Source organism: Vicia villosa, unplaced genomic scaffold, assembly GCF_029867415.1.
Source record: "Vicia villosa cultivar HV-30 ecotype Madison, WI unplaced genomic scaffold, Vvil1.0 ctg.000034F_1_1_3, whole genome shotgun sequence".
NCBI classification, from domain to species: Eukaryota; Viridiplantae; Streptophyta; class Magnoliopsida; order Fabales; family Fabaceae; genus Vicia; species Vicia villosa.
This window is the reverse complement of record NW_026704969.1, coordinates 90,625-116,440: the sequence shown is the minus strand read 5'-3', so window position 1 is coordinate 116,440 and position 25,816 is coordinate 90,625. Positions and strand designations below refer to the sequence as shown.

At 35.2% G+C, this 25,816-nt stretch overlaps 2 protein-coding genes across 2 annotated transcripts; one reads left to right on the top strand and one right to left on the bottom strand.

Moving 5' to 3' along the window:
- The first annotated feature begins 12,052 nt into the window (after positions 1-12,052).
- Positions 12,053-14,819, top strand: LOC131622637 (large ribosomal subunit protein uL18c-like). Its single transcript, XM_058893674.1, has 3 exons — positions 12,053-12,337; positions 14,143-14,304; positions 14,533-14,819. Exons 1-3 carry the CDS (start codon positions 12,164-12,166, stop codon positions 14,680-14,682), a joined length of 486 nt encoding a protein of 161 aa, XP_058749657.1. The 5' UTR covers positions 12,053-12,163; the 3' UTR covers positions 14,683-14,819.
- An 839-nt stretch (positions 14,820-15,658) lies between these two features.
- LOC131622636 (protein TIFY 3B-like) lies at positions 15,659-18,031 on the bottom strand. Its single transcript, XM_058893673.1, has 5 exons — positions 17,691-18,031; positions 16,650-16,755; positions 16,384-16,573; positions 16,173-16,230; positions 15,659-16,078 (listed from the first exon to the last, which is right to left on the bottom strand). Exons 1-5 carry the CDS (start codon positions 17,813-17,815, stop codon positions 15,931-15,933), a joined length of 627 nt encoding a protein of 208 aa, XP_058749656.1. The 5' UTR covers positions 17,816-18,031; the 3' UTR covers positions 15,659-15,930.
- Positions 18,032-25,816: the final 7,785 nt, after the last annotated feature.

The following is a 25,816-nucleotide window of genomic DNA, read 5'->3' as shown; positions in this document are numbered from 1 at the left end:
AAAACACACAAAGAATAGGCAACATAATAGATGAAATAAATAATGAAGAAGAGATGAAGATATAAAAATATAGCATAAAGAAAATAAAACAATGAATAATGAAGAGATAAAGAAAAGAGAACATGCACCAAAGATTTATGGCTTAATCACTTGCCTACTCTAGTCTCCAAGAGTTTCCTCTTGAGAGTTTCTCTTAAGATGTGAGTTTTTCACAAGTTATGCCCATAAAACTTCTTACAACCAAGCAAAAAATTTCACTAGCTACTCTCACGAATCAAACAAGAGGTTTTAACAGGCTAATCTTTAAACCAAACAAGAGATTTTAATAGTTTAATCTTGAAATAAAACAAGAGATTTTTAATTGGCTAATCTCCAAATCAAATAGATCTGTTAACCGACTAAGATCAAGAACCTAACAAAGATGTTAACTAGTTAATGTTAGAACAAGATTTGTTCTGATCAATTATCTTAGTTTTGATGATAACAATAATATGAATTTTGCTTAAGATAATATGGTACTCTAATCCAATGCAATTTCCTTTTCAGGAAATATATAAAGAGTATGCATAATTCAGCGCTCAGAAGCTTTGTCTCAAGGGTTCAGCATGCAACATCAGAACATGGTCTGGCAAGACATCAGAAGATGGTCGAAGCAGAATCAGAACATGGGTCTATGGAAGCATCAGAAGAACATGAGATCAGAAGCACTGAAGTTCTGATGGTATCACGCTCAGAAGCACTTCAAGGTCAGAAGATCAGAAGATGCTTTGCACCAAGCTGTTTGACTCTGATGATATTCAAACGTTGTATTTACAAACATCAGATCAGAAGGAAGTACAAGTGGCAAGCTACGCTGACTGACAAAAGGAATGTTAAAAGCTATTATAGGCAACGTCAGTAGACACAGCGTGAACAAGGCTCGAGGTAGTTGACAAAAGCGTATAACATTAAATGTGATGCTGTACGGAACACGCAAAGCATTAAATGCACTCAACGGTCATCTTCTCCAACGCCTATAAATATGAAGTTCTGATGAGAAGCAAGGTTAACGATTCTGAACAAAACAACTCATATTAACTTGCTGAAACTCTGTTCTACTCAAAACTCAGAATCTTCATCTTCATCAAAGCTCACTACATTGCTGTTGTAATATATTAGTGAGATTAAGCTTAAACGTTAAGAGAAATATCACAGTTTGTGATTATAGCTTTTAAGAAGCAATTGTAATACTCTTAGAATTGATTACATTAAGTTGTAAGGAACTAGAGTGATCGTGTGGATCAGAATACTCTAGGAAGTCTTAGAGGTTATCTAAGCAGGTTGTAACTAGAGTGATCGTGTGGATCAGAATACTCTAGAAAGTCTTAGAGGGTATCTAAGCAGTTGTTCCTGGAGTGATCAGTGTGTGATCAGAAGACTCTGGAAGACTTAGTTGCTGACTAAGTGGAGAACCATTGTAATCCGTGCGATTAGTGGATTAAATCCTCAGTTGAGGTAAATCATCTCTGCGGGGGTGAACTGGAGTAGTTTAGTTAACAACGAACCAGGATAAAAATAACTGTGCAATTTATTTTTATCTGTCAAGTTTTTAAAGCTACACTTATTCAAACCCCCCCCTTTCTAAGTGTTTTTCTATCCTTCAATTGGCATCAGAGCGCCGGTTCTAAGGTGCAAGCACTTAACCGTGTTTAGAAAAGATTCAGGAAGAGAAAAACGCTTCAGTAAAAGATGGCTGATGAAACTGCAAAGTCTACACCTGCATCTACATCTGGCTCTGCCGAGCAACACAACGGTAACAATGGTTATACTAGACCGCCGGTATTTGATGGTGAAAACTTTGAATACTGGAAAGATAAACTGGAAAGTTACTTTCTTGGTCTAGATGGTGATCTATGGGATCTTCTGATGGATGGTTACAAACATCCAGTAAATGCCAGTGGCGTAAAGCTGACAAGGCAAGAAATGAATGATGATCAGAAGAAGCTTTTCAGGAATCATCATAAATGCAGAACTGTTTTGCTGAATGCTATCTCTCATGCTGAGTATGAGAAGATATCTAACAGGGAAACGGCCTATGACATATATGAGTCCTTGAAAATGACTCATGAAGGAAATGCTCAAGTCAAGGAGACTAAAGCTCTCGCTTTAATCCAGAAGTATGAAGCCTTCAAGATGGAGGATGATGAAGACATTGAAAAGATGTTTTCAAGATTTCAAACTCTTACTGCTGGATTGAGAGTTCTTGACAAGGGATACACCAAGGCTGATCACGTAAAGAAGATCATCAGAAGCTTACCCAGAAGATGGGGTCCTATGGTGACTGCATTCAAGATTACAAAGAATCTGAATGAAGTTTCTCTGGAAGAGCTTATCAGTGCCTTGAGAAGCCATGAAATAGAGCTGGACGCAAACGAGCCTCAAAAGAAAGGTAAATCTATTGCATTAAAATCCAATATCATGAAATGCACTAACGCTTTTCAGGCTAGAGAAGAAGATCCTGAAGAATCAGAATCTGAAGAAGAAGATGAACTGTCCTTGATCTCCAGAAGGCTAAATCAACTCTGGAAGAACAAGCAAAGGAAGTTCAGAGGCGTCAGAAGTTCAAAGAAATTTGAACCTGGAGAATCTTCTGATGACAGAAGATTTGACAAGAAGAAGGTCATGTGCTATGAATGCAATGAGCCTGGACACTTCAAGAATGAATGTCCAAAACTTCAGAAGGAAAATCCCAAGAAGAAGTTTCATAAGAAGAAAGGTCTTATGGCAACCTGGGATGAGTCAGAAGATGATTCAGACTCTGAAGATGAGCAGGCTAACTGTGCGCTGATGGCGACAGAAGATGACGGATCAGAATCTACATCAGAATCAGATTCTGAAGAGGTATTTTCTGAACTTACTAGAGATGAGTTAGTTTCCGGTCTAACTGAACTTCTGGAATTCAAGTCTCAGATTAGTCTCAAATACAAAGAGCTGAAAAAGCTATTTGAATTTGAAACAAAGAAGCTTGAGTTGGAGAATTCTGAATTAAAAGAAAAACTTTTAAAATTATCCAATAATGTTGGATCTCCTTCTGATTCAGAAAAATCCACTCCTAGTCTAAACCATATTCTGAAAGAATATGATTTAAGTTTCAGGAAGTTCTTATCTAGAAGTATTGGCAGAAGTCAGCTAGCTTCTATGATATATGCTGTGTCTGGAAACAAAAGAGTCGGCATTGGTTTTGAGGGTGAAACCCCATACAAACTTGAACCTGTTGATGAAATGAAATTCACATACAAGCCATTGTATGATCAGTTCAAGTATGGCCACTCCCATGATATTAGGCACACTTCACATGCTCAAAGTTTTCACATAACACACACCAAAAAGCATGTGACACAACCTAGGAAATATCATGAAACTCACATTAAAAATTATCATGCTGTTCCTCCTATTGCTTACAATGTTAAACCCAAGTTCAATCAGAACTTGAGAAAATCTAACAAGAAAGGACCCAAGAAGATGTGGGTACCAAAGAAAAAGACTATTTCTTTTGCAGATTCTCTTGGCGACAAAGAAGATAAAAGTCAACATGTCATGTCACCTGGACTCAAGTTAGTCTCAACACTTGAAGGGAAGAAGGACTGTCTTCCAAGTTCTGGTACTTAAATCTGTTGAAGAAACTATGTTCGTAGGAGATCAGAAAAGAAAGTTTATTAGTCTTGGAACCATCTGTTTTGTTTGTTTCTAAAGCATTGATGTTTCGTTCTTGACTATTCTGAATGCTCTAAATGCTACAGAATATACAATATTGAAACATTGTTTGTGGACGAATCAATAAATATCTGGTTTGATGATAAACTTGTTTCTGATGAAACAAAGCAGCTTAAGAATTTCTGCAGATACAGTTTTGTCTTATCAGAAGCTGCAGAACAAAAAAAGTGAATCTCCAGAAGCTGTGTATATCAGAAGTAATGGATCAGAAGATCATTCAGATTTATATCAGCACACTTCAAAAGGAGTGTTTCCAGAAGAGAAACTTGATCAATTCAGAAGCAGTGATCGGAATCAGAAGGCGTAAAGCCTATTGAATATTTCACACCTGTCATCCATTATCTGATGATGAACACGTGTCTCTACGGTCAGTACGAAGCGTGCAGTTGAAAAGACGCCGACCTAGGTAACTGTATTAAATCATTTCATTTACCATGCTATCTCTCCTAATGTCATTTCACATTTAATGCAAAATGATTTAAATTATTTTCAAATCTTTTAAATAGCCCGCTTCAACTTCATTCTTTTCTCCTTCTCTCTATTTTGCTGTACACTTTTTTCTCGCTGCATCTGTTTGTTTTTTTCAAACCCTAGTCTTTGCTCTAATCTTACGACATAATCATCATGAACTCTTCCTCTTGTTCATCTTCCTCAAAAGAAAGACTTACTTCTTCACAAATCCTTCTACGAAATTATGAATATGCTCCTTTGAAAACTTGCTTGATACCCACGAAGGACTTGGAGGTTTTATGTGAAACTGCTGTGGACTTAAACAATCTTAAAGCGAATGGCTTTAAGTGTGATGCAAGAATCCTTGAGCAAGGATGGTCCAAGTACCTTAATAGATTGGTTGGTCCAATTTATCCTGATCTTGTGAAGGATTTCTGGGTACATGCAACGGTTACCCCAACGGCCATCATTTCATTCGTGCTAGGGCATGAAGTGGTTATCTCTGAAAAACTGATCAGGAAGCTATACAATCTGAATGATGAAGAAGGTTGGTCTGGTTTTCGACATGCATCTGTTGATTGGTCGATAGTTGAAAAACAAATCTCTAAGTCTTCTGGGATTGACTCGAATAACACAGGCACCTTGAGGCCATTTTATAGAGTATGGGCTGAGATTATTCTGGGTTCTCTTCACCACAGAAAAAGGATGCTCTCCTCTTCTTACATCAGTCCAGATCACAAGCACACTCTTTTCTGCATTGGCAAAAAGACTGAGATCAACATTTCTCACATTCTGTTTGAGAATCTAAAGACTTCAATCCTTGAGTCAAGAGAAGAGGAAAGGGCGAAGTACCCTCATCTTTCAAGAACGACTATTCCGTTTGGAAGAATGATTTCAGACATTCTTACTGAAAGCAAAGTGCTGGACTCCATCAGAAAACTCAATGCATCCCATTTGCTTGGAGTAGTTCAAGGTCCCATTTTTAATGGTGTGGATTTGTTCAGATTAGAACTCATTCAAAATGTACCTTCTGTGTGCCCAAGCTTTCCTGACATTCTCTCAAGAAGAGTTGCTGTTGAAGGTTTTGCCTCCTTGTTTCAAGAAGAACTGCATCAGGTTGTCAAGTCTTACCTGGAAGATTGTGTTAGGAAGCAATCAGATATTGATCCTGCTTGGATCCCTGGCAGAGTACTTCCGTCCAAGGCTGATCTTCTGAAGAAGGATCAGAAGGAACTAAAGGCTAGGCTAAAAAGAAAAGCCCGAGAAGATGAGGCTGAGAAAGCCAAGAAGTTGAGGGTCACCTATGATCCTGACAAGGTGGACTCTGAAGAACGAAGAGATAAAAGGATCAGAGATTCCTTTCGCAGAACCAGATCTTCTTCTTCTGTACAAATCTCCAGACAGGTTTTTACTCCACCTCCTTCTGTCCCTAAACCATCTTTCCAATCACCTCCATCTGAACCAAAAATAAACTTCACCTTACCAAATCCTTCTCCATCATCCTTCTCCTCTCCCATTCTAAACCCCACACCTTTAAGTATTCTTCCCCCAACTCCTTCTGATAAATTTTTCTCACCAATTCCCTTTACAAATACTCCATCCTCGTCTCAATCTATCATTTCTGATATTCCATCCTCATCAATCATTCTCTCAGATATCCCTTCTTCCTCATCCACCGCACCTCCACCTTTTATATCCCATCCCTTACCTACCAGAAAATCCAAACCTTACTGTCTTCTCTACCCTGACTACAAATTCACCTTCAATCCGCCTGAACCTGAACCCTATACCTACCTGGAACTTTTCAGACATGAGGTGATTAGCAGTCTAGACCTTCTGAAGGATGCATTTCTAAATGGTCTGGATGATGTTTCTACAAGAAATCTCTGGAGAAGATTTCGCAAGGATCTTCAAGTAGAAGCAATGGGAGTACAGAAAAGACTAGTGGCTGCTGCCCCTGGTTACCCTGGTTACCTTCTGGAGGATGATAATGGTATATACTACCATCCTCTCAGAAATTGTGTTGCTGCTGAGGAGAAGCCCTTTGTGGATGAATTGGAAGTAGCAAGACTGGCTGCTGAAATGGAAGCAAATCCATGCAGGGATATCGTTATCTTTATTCCTGATTATCCTGTTCTGCTCGGAGACTTCAAGACTCTCTTTGACTATCTGAGGGAAAACCCTTCGGAGAAAGACCCAAGCTTGGTCATTCCAGAAGTTGTTGACCCACCAGAAGTTGAAGGTCCTTCTGCTCCCAGGAATCTAGCTGCCATTCTTCAGGCACTTGAGAATGGAGACTCGGAAATTCCTGCTGCAGAATATGGAGATGCTTCCATGCAAGAAGCAGATGCTGAATATCATGTTGCTGAATCAGATCCTGTTGAGGACATCCCTGCAAATGATCTATCCATGGAAGCTATAGATCAAGTTGCTATTCCTGTGGTTGAAAGCGTTGAAGCTTCTTCTGATGAATCTTCTCGTCTTGCAAGGACTCTAGAAGAAATTCAGAAGAGACAGGATGAGCAAAGCTCACTCAATGCTGAGTATAGAGCTTTCATGGTGAGGCAAGATGGACACAACAATGAGGTTCAAGAGATGCTGGCCAAGATCTTGTCAAGGCTAGGGCCATCTTAGATTGAGTCTGTGTTGTTTCTTTCTTTTCGTTGCATCTGTCTTTGTGCATCTGATCTTACTTATCTTCATGTACTTCTGTACCTGCTGTTTGAACTTCAATGAAATCATCTTCTTCCTCCGTGTGTTTCGTTTTGTTTGTCTCTGAATCTTTTTTGTTTTTTGATGATATGACAAAAAGGGGGAGAAATATGTGATAAATGATTTGATTTAATCAGTTGCTTTTACTAACAAGAACTGCAAGTTCTATATGGTTTAAGTGTTTTGCAGGTATAAAGAAGTGAAGAGAATCTTCAAAGCAAACACAAGAAGCAAAACCATAAGAAGTGTTATTCTGTAAAAAGAATAAGCTCATGGAAACTGAAGCAAGCTGAGTGTTGTCAAGCTTCAGAAATCAGAAGCAAGAAAGAAGAATGAATCAGAAGCACTGATAATAGAATTTGATCCAAATTTGTCTATTTGCTTTGACAAAATTCTATTTGCTCTGATACATTATTTCAGCCTATATGGCTCTGATACATATCATGTGTTCAAATATACATTTTATGTTCTGACTCGTTCATGCTGACTTTTGTCGTTTAGTTTTTGTTCTGTAACATTTCAGGATGTAGAGATGCTCTGATGATGCTCTGGTACATTCAACAATGTTCTGATACAAATCTAGCATGAAGTGATGTTGGTAGAAATTCAAAGCTCTGAAGCTATCCGAGGGAAGCAGAAATCAGAAGCTGTGAATGTTCTAAAGATCCAGAAAACTCAAGTTCTGAAGCTGTCCTAAATGGAAGCAGAAATCAGAAGCTGTGAATGTTCTGAAGATCAAAGAAATTCAAGTTCTGAAGCTGTCCTAAATGGAAGCAGAAATCAGAAGCTGTGAATGTTCTGAAGATCAAAGAAATTCAAGTTCTGAAGCTGTCCTAGATGGAAGCAGGAATCAGAAGCTGTGAGTGTTCTAGGGATCTAAAGAAATTCTAGTTCTGAAGCTGTCCAATGGAAGCAGAAGTCAGAAGCTATGAATTCTCTGAAGACAGAAGCTTATGTGATCGTCTCTACCGAAATAATCAGGGAAGTCTTTTATTAAAGTTCTTCGAGTATTTATTTCAGGGGGAGATTATTTATCTCAGGGGGAGATTGTTAATCTCAGGGGGAGACATATTCATATGCTTATGTTATAGCTGTGTAATTTGTCTTTTGTCGTCTGCTCTTTCTGATCGCAAATTCATATCATTTATATATGTTTTTGTCATCATCAAAAAGGGGGAGATTGTTAGAACAAGATTTGTTCTGATCAATTATCTTAGTTTTGATGATAACAATAATATGAATTTTGCTTAAGATAATATGGTACTCTAATCCAATGCAATTTCCTTTTCAGGAAATATATAAAGAGTATGCATAATTCAGCGCTCAGAAGCTTTGTCTCAAGGGTTCAGCATGCAACATCAGAACATGGTCTGGCAAGACATCAGAAGATGGTCGAAGCAGAATCAGAACATGGGTCTATGGAAGCATCAGAAGAACATGAGATCAGAAGCACTGAAGTTCTGATGGTATCACGCTCAGAAGCACTTCAAGGTCAGAAGATCAGAAGATGCTTTGCACCAAGCTGTTTGACTCTGATGATATTCAAACGTTGTATTTACAAACATCAGATCAGAAGGAAGTACAAGTGGCAAGCTACGCTGACTGACAAAAGGAACGTTAAAAGCTATTATAGGCAACGTCAGTAGACACAGCGTGAACAAGGCTCGAGGTAGTTGACAAAAGCGTATAACATTAAATGCGATGCTGTACGGAACACGCAAAGCATTAAATGCACTCAACGGTCATCTTCTCCAACGCCTATAAATATGAAGTTCTGATGAGAAGCAAGGTTAACGATTCTGAACAAAACAACTCATATTAACTTGCTGAAACTCTGTTCTACTCAAAACTCAGAATCTTCATCTTCATCAAAGCTCACTACATTGCTGTTGTAATATATTAGTGAGATTAAGCTTAAACGTTAAGAGAAATATCACAGTTTGTGATTATAGCTTTTAAGAAGCAATTGTAATACTCTTAGAATTGATTACATTAAGTTGTAAGGAACTAGAGTGATCGTGTGGATCAGAATACTCTAGGAAGTCTTAGAGGTTATCTAAGCAGGTTGTAACTAGAGTGATCGTGTGGATCATAATACTCTAGAAAGTCTTAGAGGGTATCTAAGCAGTTGTTCCTGGAGTGATCAGTGTGTGATCAGAAGACTCTGGAAGACTTAGTTGCTGACTAAGTGGAGAACCATTGTAATCCGTGCGATTAGTGGATTAAATCCTCAGTTGAGGTAAATCATCTCTGCGGGGGTGGACTAGAGTAGTTTAGTTAACAACGAACCAGGATAAAAATAACTGCGCAATTTATTTTTATCTGTCAAGTTTTTAAAGCTACACTTATTCAAACCCCCCCTTTCTAAGTGTTTTTCTATCCTTCAGTTAATCTCAAGAACCAAAAAATAACTTATCTTAAGGATATTGCACAAGAGATAACACCCTATTAAGTAAAACATAAGATAATCACAACACCAATACAATAAAACTCTAATGTACATTTTTCATTCTCGAAGCTCTATGATAACTTTGGTGAGGATTAGAATAAAATGAAGTAGAGGATAGTAGAAATTTAAAAAGAATATTTCTAAATTTGATTTCTAGTGGAAAATGAAAGTGAGGAGTAGAGATGGAAATTGTACCCATATCCAATGAGTACCTATAAAAAATATCCACAATGGGTAGGGTAAAAGCCCACAAAATGGATATGGACACGCGTAATTATCCGTTAAATAAAGCGAGTATGGATGCGGGTACCTTAGTTCCCATCCGCTCCATACCTGCACAATGTATATTTACATATTTTAATTTATATTATCATATAAAAAATATATGTCTATCTTTTAAAAGAAAACATCACAACTAAATTGTTACGAATTTTAAGATAAGTGTTCGTTTATTTAATAATTCAACATTAAAATCTTTAAATTTTCCGTTAATTTTGTTAAAAATTTGAAATGATAAGATATTTTTCAATTGATAGATTTATTTTTATTAGAACTGCGGGTAACAAATACAGATATTAAGTATCCTTAGGATATGTGTACGGATATAAAAGTTGGTGTCCGCGCTGGTATGGGCTCTGGTATAAGGATTTTTTCAAACTTCGGGTATAAGGGCGGGGTACTATAGTACCTTACCCACACTCTACCCATTGTTATCCTTAATGAGGAGAAACCATCTGGTTATAGGAAAATAAATGACTCAAAAAGGAAAAGATTCATGAGCATTTTTAATGACTTAATCGATCATCCCTAATTGTTAATAAATTAAGAGCTTTCAAAAAAATAGAATCCCTAATCCCAAAAAGGAAATCCTTCAATGAATATGTGATTTAATCAATTAAGAGTACTTCTAATAGATTAAGGAGTGTTTTGTCTTGCTCTTATTGATTGTACTAAGTTTTTAATCGATTAGACAGTGTAAAATACTTTCAAATTGATTAGGAACACTCATTCAATTCCACATAAGAATTGATAGTCTTGTACAGGTTTTAAGGTGTTTTAAAAAATTTAGAGAGGTTTAAAAATATTTTGACATAAGAATTGATAGTCTTGTACAAGTTTTAAGGTGTTTTAAAAATTTTAGAGAGGTTTAAAAATATTTTGAGTGCATGTTGTTTTAGTAATTTGAGAATTACTCTTATACCTTTATATTAAACTTATCACTCAGACACAGAATCAAAAGAGCTTTGGGTGTTGTCACCATTTGAATTTGACTTGACATCTTGATCTCACAAAGAATATCTTGATTAACAAATGAAGACCTCACATAATATCATTTGATATACAATTAGTAATAATTAAAACCATCATGATCATCTAACAATGGTAATAATTGTATATACAAACACATAAATACACATAAAAGACGATTTTTTAAAGTGTGTAGGGAATCAAAATATAAAATTCTAGCCTTCTTATTCTTAATAAATGATTTTTTTAGAAACCAATAAATGGTTTTTTAGAAACCTTATAGCCGATACTTTAATAGTTTAAGTTAGAGCTGTCAAAATGGGCCAGCCTATATGGGCCGGTCCGTCAAACCCGAAAAATTAAAGGGTTTGAACCTTAAAATTAGAGTCCATATTTTTCTAGGCTTTTTTAGCGCAACTCTAAAAAATCCGCTATCCATTAGGGCTAACCCATGTGGGTCGTGGGTAGCCCATTAGACCCATATATATATATATATATATATATATATATATATATATATATATATATATATATATATATATATATATATATATATATATATATATATTATTTATTTCAAAATAGCACATTGATTTTTCTCTCCTCACTAAATTTTATTTCTATTCTATTCAATCTTTCACTTTTAAATATTATATATTAACATAATCAACATTCTTGCGTCGTATTATATTAGTTTTTCTCTTATGTTAAATATTCAAGTATTATTTTATATAATTTATAAAAACACATTATAGTATTTATAAGAGATAATATACTACTTAAAAAATATATTATGTTTAAAATGATATAATTTATAATTTTATTTATAATAAATATTATGGAGTTTTATTTTAATTTTTTTAAATAAAAAAGCCCGTTTAGGACCGGGTAACTCGAAGCGCATCTAGGGTCGAGTTCGGATAGTAATTATTGAGTCCATATTAAATTGGGTTTTTTGACTTAGCCTTAAAAAAGTCCAAAGTCCATCAGAACCGACCCGTTTAGGATCGGGTAGTCCATTTTGACTAGTTTAAATCTTAGAATATTGATGTAAAATAAAGTAAAATTCATGATAAATTTATCATTAAATTTAATTGAAATATACTAAAGATATTTTGAGTTAATCATAATCTTTAAATTTTAATATATATTTTATTTTCTTTTGAATCACAATTAAAATATTACTTATGAATAATTGTAATTCACTGATAATTATAATTAAATTAAAAGTAAAATTTTCAATAGTTATGATTAATTAACTGTAAAATTTATTTGTATTATTAGTACATTACATCAATTAAATTCACTTTATAAAGTTTAAACCATTAATTTACCGCATAAAAAACAAAAAAATCCAGTTATAAACAAATTATCCCAATGAATTTTAGGCTAAAAAAAATAAAAAATAACATAAAGTTGAACCCAGTTCCGAAATCAAGCGAGTCATCACATTACAGTAGAAGGATAAGGTACCCGATAGATAGATAGATAGATAAAGAAAACGTTTTCGTAACTGTGGGTTTTGGAAACCGAAAACGATAACCTCCAACAATGTTATCTTCTTCGCTCTCATTTCTCCATTCTTGCACTTTTCCCTCTTCTTCTTCCTTCACAATTCCATCTCCAAATCCGAATTCTCCGTCTTCTTTATCCTTTGTGGTTGAAGCCAAGTCAAGCACCCGAAGGGAAGACAGAACTGCTCGCCATGTTCGTATCAGGAAAAAGGTAACTAACTCTAATTGTTGTTCTTTTCTGACCTAAATTATCTTCTTTTCTAGGAATTCGGTATAATTTGCTTTTGGTGACTGTGTTACTTGGCCATGACTAGTTTTCTGTAACATATCTTTACTCTGTACTCTTTTCTGACACTATGAATCTACATTTTGTAGTAAATGTTTGTTTGAATGAGGGTTTGATGAACATGATTTTGGACTGAAGTGGTTTACCTGGGAAGTGATTTATGTTTCAATGTTTTTATTCCAAACCTAATTTTTGTGGAAAGCTTATGAAGCACACACTTCTAAGAGTAGATGGTGTCCGACACTTATATGATACTCATACTCGTACGACACATGACGGAAAAGTCAGACATCCAAAAAAAGTTTTTATTCTTTGCTTTGACACTCTTTGAATCATTTGAGTTAGTGTCCAACCCCGTATGACACTTATAGGACTTGCGTATCACAATGTCAGACACGCGCGTCGGTGTTCGACACTTGCACAGGTGTCTAAAAAAAATATTTTACTTCTTTGCTGTGACACTTTGAATTGGTGTCCGACACCCGTATGACATTTCTAAGAGTAGGTGTACCGCGGTGTCAAATAGGCGTTGGTGTCCGACTCTTGTATGACACTTGTACATCATGTGTCAGAAAAGTCGGACTAGTGCCGGAAAAGTCAGATAGTATTTCAAAAAAATGTGTCTTTTTCTTTAAATTAACACTTTTTAAATCGGTGTCTGACATCCGTATGACATTCATACAAGACGCGACAGACAATTCTGACAAAGGTTTCAGAAAAAATATGCTTTTTCAATGCTTCAACACACGTTATACATTTTTCGGACAAATTTCACGCATTTAAACAAGTTGGTTGAAGCAATGTTATTAATGAAGAGTTAAAGATATTCATTTTGATTAGAATATTTTTAATTCTTTTAGTAGGTGTCGGGGTTCTATTCAAATTATTGGTGTCAGAGTGTGCGTGTTGTGCGTGTTATGTCGGAACCCGTGCTTCATAAAACTTAGTGTTAGTTTGTTTAACCCAATACTAAAGCTTCTTTTATCTGCTCTGCTCGAAGCAAAGTTTGGGGAAAACCAATTTTACTTGATAATGGTAAAAATTATGTATTTTTTTACTAATGTCATATGTTTGTAGGGCTGTTTATGGTACAGTTCCTGAGAAAAACTGAACCGAACCGAACTAAATCATAGTAAAAATTCACTCAAATTGAACCGAACCGTTTCAATTTACTAAGAACTGAACCGAACCAAACCATAATAAAAAATCCCTCGAGCATCATGTTTGACAACCCTTTGATTTTGCTTTTCTTGTTACAGAACATGGAGTGATTATTTAGTTGATCTTATGTAATCAATGCAAATGTGCTTGATGATCTCCATTTTCATCGAGAAGAAATTCGTCACAGGCCATCGAGATTTAGGATTACCTGTGATTCAATGAGAACGAGGACGCACCTAAACTAATAAAAATAACAACCAGGCCTTATCTGACTAAGTGAATAAACAAACAAATTTGTAAAATTGTGAGCTTTTGTGGAGAAGTTTATATTTAACTGTCCAATGATTTACGAATAGAAGAAACGAAAGAAAGTAACAAGGGAAGATAGAGGAGCAGGCATTTAGATTACTTTGAGTTTTAGTATCGCGATAAATGTGCGTGATAATACAAAAGTGCATAACCATTTTTTGTAATCGTTCGTTGTTGAGATGATATCTGTTAAGTTGGAAATCTATTACGATGAATAATGCAGTGCATTTTTATTTTGGAATTGTTTTCTGATATTTTAGGTTGAAGGAACACCCGAAAGGCCAAGATTGTCTGTCTTCCGATCCAACAAGCATCTCTTTGTCCAGGTGATTGATGACACAAAGATGCATACAGTTGCTTCAGTTTCCACAATGCAGAAGGCAATTGCTGAAGAGTTCAACTACACCTCTGGCCCAACAATTGTAAGTTTGCAAGATGCTGTTACGGTTCGCTGTTACAATAAGTTCAACCAAGCAAATCATCTTCAAAAACTGCTCAATATTTGCATTTAGAAAAGTTTCATATTCACTTAAGACCTTCCTTTCATTATTCAACTTCACTAGTCTCTAATTGAACATAGATATAAAGACATTTCTTCATTTTTGTTTGGTTAATGATGATCCTTATTCATTTAAATTGTTTGGTTTTAGGAAGTAGCAAAGAGGGTGGGTGAGATCATTGCAAAATACTGTCTGGCGAAGGGAATCACAAAAGTAGCCTTTGACCGTGGTGGTTACCCGTATCATGGCCGTGTTAAAGCTCTCGCTGATGCGGCTCGCGAACATGGCCTGGAGTTCTAAAATGAGCACTCTCTTTGTATTTCATGTTTAATTTTCTAACTAGAGAAAAACAGTTTTTTTAATGGCATTTCCTCGCTTCAAGTGACTTTATTATGGCTAAACTACTCCCATTTAATATATATCTATCCATTTTTTTACATGCTTAGATGTATACATCTGTCGCAGTCAAAGTTGTCAAAATCTCGATCTAGATTTAAAATCTTAAAATTTTGCGATCTCACTCGCCCAATAATCTAAATCTTAAGTGGAATCATGTGCCGTAACAAAAAAAGATCTTGAAATTGTTGATTTTGTGCGATTGTGCCAATATTGGCAACGATTGGCCTTTTTTTGGCTATCGCCATTACAAGCCGAAAAAGATGGCAAGATGCAGAAGCGCAACAATTATGTTTTGGTGGCGATCATTTTCCGACAAACACGCTTACCAAAATATCATGTAAAAACACTTTATTTTACGTTTTAGTAGCATCTTACAAATTTTTACTAGGATGTTCTACAATTTTACTACCTCCTCTCAATGTTACAAAAAATATCAAGTGTATTTGGCTTTGCATTTAAAACCAAATCACAGTAAAAAAAAAAAACCACATCGCAATACAAAAAAATGTGAAAATTATGAAGCTACTATTTGGAGCTTTTGAGGTGATGTGATTTTTTAACAAGATTTTGATCAAGTAGACAGAAATCCAAACACATACTAAGTAAGATCTTCCGATCTTAGTCATAATATCGTGTTATACGATCTTACCATATCATGATCTCGAGCAATATTTAGATCTTGACAACCTTGGTCGCAATAATATCGATAGGGGCTTGCGTATCATAGAAGTGTCAAAATCTCAAACGAATTGTATTGGAACGATTGGCTGACTATTTAAGTCGCTTGGCCAGTCTTCAGGTTCTTATTAACTATCTATATAGCTTAACATATAATGCTTTTTGTTCCAAACAGGCAGGAAAAAGATCGAATCGAAGATATCATAAAAGTATATTTTCGAACATTAACACAATGATAATTAGTTGTCTACAAACAGTCAAATACAAGAAAAACAATTACAAATGTGTGATCTAAGCAGAAAGCATTCTTTCTAGACATGACCAGAAACATGCAACTTCCAAGTCACACTTCTTACAATTTCAGGTTCAGTAGTGATGTCTTCAGAACATGAAAAATAACAGTTACATTAGTTTATATAGTAGTTCTACATGCATACAGACAAAACACAGCAACCAACACTAGAATTCTGCTCAAGAGGCAGATATAGTTGGCTGAAATTCTTCGTTTGGCCCCTTCAACGAAACCGAATCTGGCGAATTCTCAGAGCAGAAGTTGTTCTCAATGTTGTCAGCCACCTTTGTTATCGGCGAAGACGGATAAGGTGCTTTACTACCCAACCTGTAATAAACAAACATGTTCCGAGTATGAATTCTAGTACATGATGACAATCATACAGAAAATATGAAACTCTAAACTGATTAATATATAGTACCTGTCTCGCCGCTTCTCAAGAAACCTTTGAAGTGAATGTCTGCGTGCTATTGGAAATTCTGACAAGAAATATCAAGAAAAAAACACGAACATATGAGTTTATGTTACATTAACGGTCTATCTAGTTCAAACAGTTTCTGAATACTTTAAGACGTAATTATTTAAAAGATTATCATCTAATTATAGAATAATAATAATAACGAAATTCAAACCTTGCAGCCTGCAGACGGAACTCTTCTTTGCAGGAAAGCAGAGTGCCTGCGATGAAGCAACATTATCAGTGGCGGCAAGTGGAGAAGAGGGGCTTGAGGGCATAGGTGAAGGAACAGGAGACTGTTTCACAATATTCTTCGTTTCCGTAGACTTGGCAGAAGCAGAAGCCATGAGCATTATTTCTTGCATCTGTTAGTGAACTAGAGAAAGTCAAAATATGATTTTAATTGTATCGTAATCATCTCATAGTGCAGCATAGGGCTACCTTTTCTGCTGGAATTCCGTTATAGATACAAATATTCCCGTTATAGAAGATGGTAAGCTGATTTGTACTAGGAAACGCCTCGTTCATTCGAGATGCTGCCATCGACCTAATAGAGAGAATAATAATAATAATAGGGGTAATAAACTACTAATAATGATAAACTTGATCGATAAAATAAAATACAAAGCATAAAATAATGCAAAGTGGCCGTGATTGAGGCTACATCGACCGCATTTGACATTGATTTTCCACAATCACCATGTAGAAGCTTCTCAGTCCCTCTGAAACATATGCGAGGGACCAAGCCATTACATGGGATCATCATCATAAAGTTTTGTCCCTCTTCAATCTGGTTACATGCAACTTTCATCAACTTATGCCTAAAACATCTTTATGTGTTAAACTCATCAAAACAAGAAAGGCAAATTATGCCGGCCTTGACAAACATTGTGAACTGTGATGTGTGAGGCTAGCAATGACTTCATACAAAACAGAACACAGAGCCTCCTTCTGACGTACACTGTACACATCTTTAGAAGAACGGACACCAGACACATGACACAACACAGACACCAAACGCAACACTAAGACCTATAATAATCTTAAAATGTGAAAATCATTCAATATAATCACATATATTTTGGTCTTTATATGACCCTCACACAAACACATGTCCAACACCAGACATGTCTTCAATTTCTACTCACAGATCTACATAGCTCTGCTGCATGTTCCACCTAGTAGAACACTACAACCATCCTAACTAACAAGTTCCCTCAACTCCTTAGAACAATTTCAATTCAGAGAAATAAGGGTTACACAATCATATATGCAGTTGTATCACACAAATTGAAACAATTTAAGGCACAACAAATTGAAAAGAAACACCATAGTTTATTATTCATCCCATGCAATTTTGGCACTCAAAACAATTGCAAACTAAAAAAACAGAAACAAAAATAAAAGGGTAAAGTAAGCCACATAAAAGATCAATAACCAAAGACATGATTTTTTTTCTTCTTAAAAACATCAAAAACTCACTTGTTTGCTGAGAAATTCACCATTGACCCATCATCCATGTTAGAACTAACACCATCAACAGCAACAGGAGAAGATTCTAGACCCCTAAACTCCTCAGGCTCAACCTTGACAGAGACACCATCCATTTTTTGATGAACCTAACAAATAGATCACCAGAATTCAGAGAAGACAAGACTTGAAGGGAAGAGTTTTGACCACAAATTCTGCAAAGTTATTCAATTTCAATGGTTTTAGAAAGGTGGTTTGATTCCTTTTAGAATATTGTAATAGCCAGCTATGATTATTTGTGGTTACTTTTAAGCAACATGTGTTTTTTGTGCTTTCTATATTGGTCTATTTGTTTATGTTCCTTTTATGTTTCTTGGTTTCAATCCTGTCTGTTTCTAACTACAATACTTTGTTTTCGATGAAAAAATATATATGAGTTATAATTATGTGGCTATTTGACCTTTCGAAACGTGTCTTAATTTGTTGTTGCTTTATTTTTTTTCTTTCTTTTTCTTTTTGAAGTTGATTTTGTTTTATTAAATATTATGTTTAATTATAATTTTGATTCTCTATTTTAATTTACTCTATCCGTCTCATATTATAATTAAATTTTAATTTTTTAAATTTATTAAATAATTAATATATTTGATCTATATATAAATTATAAATTAGATATATTAATTATTCAATAAATTTTAAAAAATAAATTTATTTATAACATAGAATAGAGAGTGTAGTTTTTAATTTTAAATTTAACTCATAATTTTACATTTATAATTTAATAATATATTTATTTTTTAATGACATGTTATTTGTGAAAATTTCGAGATTAATAATATAGTAAAATATTGTTTCAAAAGAATAACCATAAATTTTAAAGGGTTAATACCTACATGCAATATAGACGAGAATCGATTTATCTCTTTATAAAAAAAAATTGTATTTCTCCTTAAAATGTGAAAATTCTATGTCTTTTGCCTCCTAAGGGCACAAGTTATCCCCCTATAATTTTTTTTTATTCACCCCCCAAATTAAGTGTTAAAATTGTACTAGTACGTTTACGAGGGAATTCAAAAAAAATATATATTATAGGGGAAAATCAATTTTTTAAAGAGAAAATTAAAACTCGCTACAATGGTAAGGAGTATCGTATATTTAAGCCAATTTTAAATATGAAATTGTGAGGAAAGATAAGAACTGTTTGACTTTAGAATAAAAAGATTAATTTCATAATTGAAATAGAACAGAATATCAAAATTGTTATTAAGCTTAACTTTTTACTTTTTGTTTTAGGTTAGTTAGAGGTCTAATAGCTAAGATCCATATTTCTCTTCAAATCTATTCTAGCCTAATGTATAAAAATCAATTCACACATAAAAGCAAGGTATATTATATGATCTCTATTTTTTTTCATATTCATCTTGAATCTTGAACTGGTTTGATCGATGGAGTGTTTATCATGTTGGTCCATCCTGTGCGGTCGTGACGGAGATCAACACCACTGTTTCAAGATCATAAGTTCTCCAACTGCATTCATTCCTGGTTCCTGAATGGAACAGTGGCGCCGTCTGTGAGAATCAACATTTGATTCCTACGATTTCCATAAATTTATGTTTTCTCTCAAACTCCATCATTTGCTACCTTCTTAGATCCCAGAATCTCGGATTCCCTCAAAAACTCCACGAAACAACAGAAGAAAGGATTCTAGATTTAGATCTCGATCTACACCAAGATTAAAGAGGGCTGAAGGAGTTTTCCTTGAAGATCATGTTGAGGATTCATGATCCATCTTTCGATCTAACGTGGCTTATACTTCCCGTCGTTACGTGGTCCTTAGTATGCCACATCGAAGACAGAAAGAGTTCTTAGTTAAAGTCAGACCGTAGATCTGCTATTGAAACGCCTCCTACATGTACCAAAGGATCTCCATCTGATGAAAAGATGTATTCTTAGGCCGGATCCAACAGGTCAATGTGAAGCTCGCTACATCCTTCCTTTATCGCTTGGGCCAATCATGAAATAGAGGTTCACGAAGCACGCTCAGGGGAAAGCACACAGACTCTGGTTTCAAGGAGACTGGTCAACGATAATCTTAGATTCAGGGGTAGCCATTTCAAATGAAATACTAGACTGAATGAACTATCCAAACTACTTATGCACGAGACAAAGAGACGAGTCTCTCAAAGAACATCGTCCATTAGAATAAGGAGTCGACTCATTCGAAGTCCGAGTCGACTCCTAAGGGCAAGGGAGTTTACCCATACTTCCTAGGAATCAACTCCTTTTTGACAGAAAACAGTTTTCAAAAACAACTTTAGTAGAAGTCAAGACACAACACATAAAGTCGACTGCTTTGTGTTATATATCGACTCTAGATGCGTGGGAGTCGACTCCTTATGGCAGAGAAAAAAATTTGAAAACACTTTTAGTGGGAGTCGACCCACAACTCGAGGGAGTCGACCCCTTCGCGTTGTGTATCGACTCCAAGGGGCTAGGTGTCGACTCATTTTGACCAGAGAGTTATTTTTCAAAAATCTTTCAGTTGGAGTCGACTCCTACCACGGGTGAGTCGACTCCAAGCATGATTTTTCATAAAAATGCATATTTTTGACATTTTAAACTAGTCCAAAAGCTTATGACTTGATCTAGAAGTGTCCTTAGATGAAAATGTAACCTAGACATAGAGAGATAAGATCAAATGTACAAATACTACATAATTCCTAGTTTTAACATCATTCAAAACATCTAAGAGATGATATTGCATTCATATACCCCTCTTTTCGTTGATGGAAAAACATACGACGTATTTGTAGCCTCTTATCATGCATCCCCCTGAATATGTGCATATTCCTTTTAATATTTGCAACCAAACATTGTTCTTGCTTGCATAAATTCTCTCCCTTTGACAACATCAAAAAGAGAAAAACACTCAACAAAACACATACCACTTAGTGGCGTTGTCAAGAGTTATGTCATGAAATACATGTGATGATGAAATAAAAATGATTGGAACATGAAGTCACTATAAGCATATGGATTGAAAACACTCATAGGTTAATCAACAATTTTTTGGAAGTGAAGAAAACATAAGGACCTTGTACTCTGCTTGACTTTTACAGTCCGCAAATCCAAAACATAAGGATTATTCTAACAACACCTCTTCGGGTCCAAAGGTAGGGGGACCTCTACTTCCACTAGTGTGCTAAACTTGACTAAGAAATCCTTTAGTTCCTGGGACATGGTGGTGCTTCTGGGTATTAAAGAAATATCTATTATGAGAGCTCAACTACCATCACTACCATCATTTTATCCAAGTTCGATTTTTTAGTACTTGTTTAATGGGGTAGTTGGTCTTTATGATGATTGGGTGTCCTTGAAAATAAGTCCTTAGCTTCCCTACGGTGATTACGGTCACTAAAGCCAAATGTTCTATCTTCTCATAACATAGCTTGACCCCTTTCAAGACAAAGACCTTGTTGTCTAAGTAAACTAGTCTTTCACCTTCATCTTTTTCCTAGACTAAGATTGAGCTTATGGTATTGGTAGTGATTGATCACTAAATTTACAAGGGAATTTACTTCTTTGGGTGAGTGAGTATGGAAAGGGTTTCCAAAAAGTTTTTAACTCCTAAAAATCCCCTTCACACTCTTCATTTCATTGAAAGCTTGCTGCCTTTTATTTATTGCTGCAAAGAAATGGATGGTTTTATCACATATACTTGATAAAAAAACCATATAGTGTTTTGATTCTCCCATAAAGATCAACACCCAGAACCCGGAAGCACCATCAATTAATTTATCAATGATCGATAATGGGTAAAGGTCTTTGAGGCATTCTTTGTTAAGGTCGGTGAGTGGTTTGATGGCTTTTTAGGAATTATTTTGTATGGCCTTCACTTCCTCTATAGGGTTCGCCCGTGGATCTAGTCCATATTGTTTTTCTTTTTCAGAACTATATTGATATGGTGATTCTTCCTTGCCCCTCATTCTCAACTTAAAATTGTCTTGGTAACACCTTGTCGCTATATCCTTATCACCTTTGACTGCCCCTAATTCACCTTTTACTTAAAGGGTATTTCATAGTTAAGTAAAAAGTTAATAATTCAGCCGTCAGGGCATTGAAGTCATGTTAGCCAATGATGATATTGTACGAGGAAGGGGCATTAAACACCATATATCTCACTTTAATGGTCTTTCTGTTTCCTCCATGTCCAAAGGTAGTTAAAATGGTTACATACCCCTTGTCATGCACACGTTCTTCTAATCAGCGAGCCCTTAAAAGGTTGGAGAAGCTCATGGTCTATTTTAAAACCTTCTAAAGTATCCATTAAAGGACGTCACCAAAGCTTTTGGGATCTACCAAAAACTCTTTTGACATTTTAGTCATGAATTTGAAATTTGATTACCATCAGATCATCCTCGTGGGGTATGATTTCCTCACATATTTGTTGGAAAAACTAATTTCTGGAGAGGGGATTCCTTTATCAATGAGTGCAACCTTTGCATTGGGCGTCACTTGTCAAGCATACTCTTTCCTGGATGAACAAGAGCGCCTTTCTTGAAATAATTTTTTAATATCCAGCTACAAATGGTGCAATCATCGGTATGATGTCACCGTATCTAGTGATGTTTAAACCATTTATCCAGACCTCTTTCCATGGAATCTCCTTTAAGGGAGTGAGGTTCAAGGATTATCTTGGTATGGTAGGCATCTTGAAGGATCTTCTCCTTCCTTATGTTTAATGGGGTGAAGAGATTTAACGTCTTGATATTTTTTCCCAAACCGGTATCACATTCTGATTCCTCCAATGTCCAGCTATCTGAGATTTTTTCCTACCTTGTTCTTTGATTTCTTTGGTTCCTTTATCGATATTTATTTTCTCTCCCTTGATATAGAAATCTCCCCGACCATGATTTCCCTCTTTGAGAATTCTAGATTTTTGTGTTAGGAACTCACTAAAATGCCCGACTTTGAGGTCATTCTAGAAGCCCCCTACAAATATCTCCTAGTTTGGATGAATGACCTTGATGGTTTCTTTATTAAACCACGCCAAGTATTCTCGTAATGACTCACAATGACCTTGGCGAAAATTAAAAAGACTCGTGGTGGAAACCTTCCCATATTTACTAAATGAAAACTAATGAATCATCTTCTTCGTTATGTCGTGGTAACTTATTATTGAAAATCTTGGGATGCTTGTATACTATCTAAGGGACGCTTCTTTTAATGTCCCCGACATCAAATTTCACTTAAGGGAGTCAGTCGCCCCTATGATAGTCATTTATGTGTTTATAGTGATGATATGCTCTTAAGGACCACTCTTGACATCGAACATCGTCAAGAGAAGTGGCTTGAAATTGTCAGAGACTTGGGCTTTGATATTGCTAGTATATATATGATCTCATGGGCTCTATATCTATAAAACCAATTGATTGGCATTAAGACTCATGTCTCCTTGTCTACATGAGACAAAGTAATGGGAATCAAGTATTTTACTTTTTTGTCTTAGACTGACCACTTATGGCTATTGATACACCTTGATTGCTTTACCTGAGTGTTAAAGTGTATCAATCAAAAGTAAAATATGTTAGCTCTAGGATGACATGCTCGTCGTAGCCTGTTAAGTTAAACTAACTTGCTCTTGCCCTTATGGGATGACTTAAAACCATAACGAGCTTTGTTCAATCCGAGTTTAAGTCCATTCCACCTTACTGAGTACAGACACAATTCCTCAAGCATGACCCATATAAGAATGAAATATTTTAAGTGAGAGATCGAATTGTACACAATTTCTCAATCATTTTCTATGAAAATGGAGGAGATAAAAAACCACCCACAATCCACACCAAGAAAATCACAATCCCCCACTCAATACTCACAAACACTATTCATCTCAAAACAAAACTAACTTTCACAAATACAAATTCTCTCATCTTCTTTCTCTATGCCAACTATCATAAACCTAAACAAAAAAATACTCAACTCCTCTCAAATTCTCTCTAATGGAGTCAAATATTCAAACCTCTCTCTTTTCATGATTTTTAAATATTATTTTAATTAAGGTTGAGATTAAGGTTGAGTGATCAATTCAATAGGCTATAAAGACAAACACTATATGTATACATCCAAGAGACGTCTAACTATTATTTAAATTAGAAGGATGAAGTGTCTTACATTATAAAATAATTGTATCATTTTCTATTTCTACGAGAAAATGAGAAAAATATGACTGAAATTCTTAAGTTTACATATATTGTGATCATTTATCTTTTCATGTTTATCATTATAACCGAAGGTGTATGTAAGTGCATTTGCTGTTTTTTCCTTAAATTTCTTCTATACCTTATACACAACGATTTACTTTCTATATTGTTAACATTTTTGTTTGTTATATGGCATCAAAGATTTGGAGTTTTGCTACGAAGATAGAGACTGTCTTCAAATGCGATGTATCGTTCCTCAAAGTCCAACGTGCGTAGAAAGTATTTGTCGATGTGTTTTTCAAAAGAAAAAAAGAATTAAAAACTAATTTTCTGGCATTTCTAAGAGTATATTTATATTTGAACCTATAACATTCATACTTTTATGATATTTTCTTTTAACTAAGCTTGTATCATCAATTTGTATTGTGTAATTGTTGTTACATCCAATCTCTCTTAGAAGTTATGTCATTTCACAAATGTACTAGGCACTTCAATAAATAAGTGAAATATATGATTATAAATAGTAAATTAATTGAATTATTGAAAAGAACTAAATCAAAATAACTGGAAGCAATTTTTGTAACATTGACATGGAAGAATCATCACTACATAAAGATTGAGATGGAGAATGAGGGGAGAGCAATTAAAGTTGACGCCATTTTCCTATCATGTGCCTGGGTAGAAGCAAGATCTATCCTTTGGCTTAATAAAATAGGAGAGACCAAAACCACACTCCTATCTAGAACACTCTTCCTATTATTACAAGATAAATGCAAAAACTTAGGTGGGGAAGGAATCATATGGAGGGATTGAAATATTCAACAAATCTTAAATTGGGTGTAAAAGGATTTTTTTCTGCCAAAATTACACCCTCACTTTCTTAGAGATCTCTAGTGAAAATATCAAAATATCCCAGACTATTTCGGATATGCATATTTGAACGTATTATTTAATAAAAAAAATGGTGATTTCACATGTGCACTTCCGAAGACACTATTTTTTTTCAAAAAAAGGTGACTTCGCATGTACATTTCTGAAGCACCTTTTTTTCTTCAAAAAAAGGTGCTTTCGCATTTGCACTTCTGAAGACACTTTTTTCCCCCAAGAAAATGTGACTTTGGATTTGCATATCCAAAAACATGTCCGGGACAACAGAAACAAAATCCTTAAAACCAAAGCAACAAAGCATAGATTCATAATAAATTATTGAAATTACATAGCTAGTTCAACAAAAATTTAACGTTACATATTGTTATAAACGGGTAGTTGAGGACGTCGTACTATTTTGATAACATCTTCTTCCGATCTTTGAAGCTTTGCATCCAACTCGATCTGACCATTTGAAGAATATTGTTGAAAAGTTGTCCACATAACCTCTAAATCGTCGTCGTTCTTGAGCTCAAATGGGGTGAACTTTACTTTTTCTTCAGTGTCAAGCGAAGGTGAACGATACTCAAGCTTGACCACCTTTCGATTTTCTGGATATTGCAAGAGAGAGTTTAGTATCAGAATCAACTCGACAAATGTGGTGTCCTGCGAGAACCTAAATTGAAGCGGCATCGTGTAACCACTGAAGTAGACAAAAGCAAGGTGATGATAGGTTTGAGTCATTTATGATTGTGGCTTATGATGTCGATGAAATGATTTAGAGACCATATTCATAAACTTTTTGGAGCAATATGGATCCAACAAATCTTATCTTGTTATCAAAACATATTTCGAAAATGCAAATGTGAAATAAGAACTGATGCTTCTTTTTTTTTTTTTTTTAAATTGAAGGTTCCTTCGGATGTGCATATCTAAATTATGCAAAACCACTGGGACATTCTGATATGGTAGAATCAGCAGCAAATTGTAGCAGTGAAAAATTGAGACCGAGGCCATTGGATAATATTTTAGTGAAAGTCGCCACCACGCTTTATTGTTTCCAAAGGA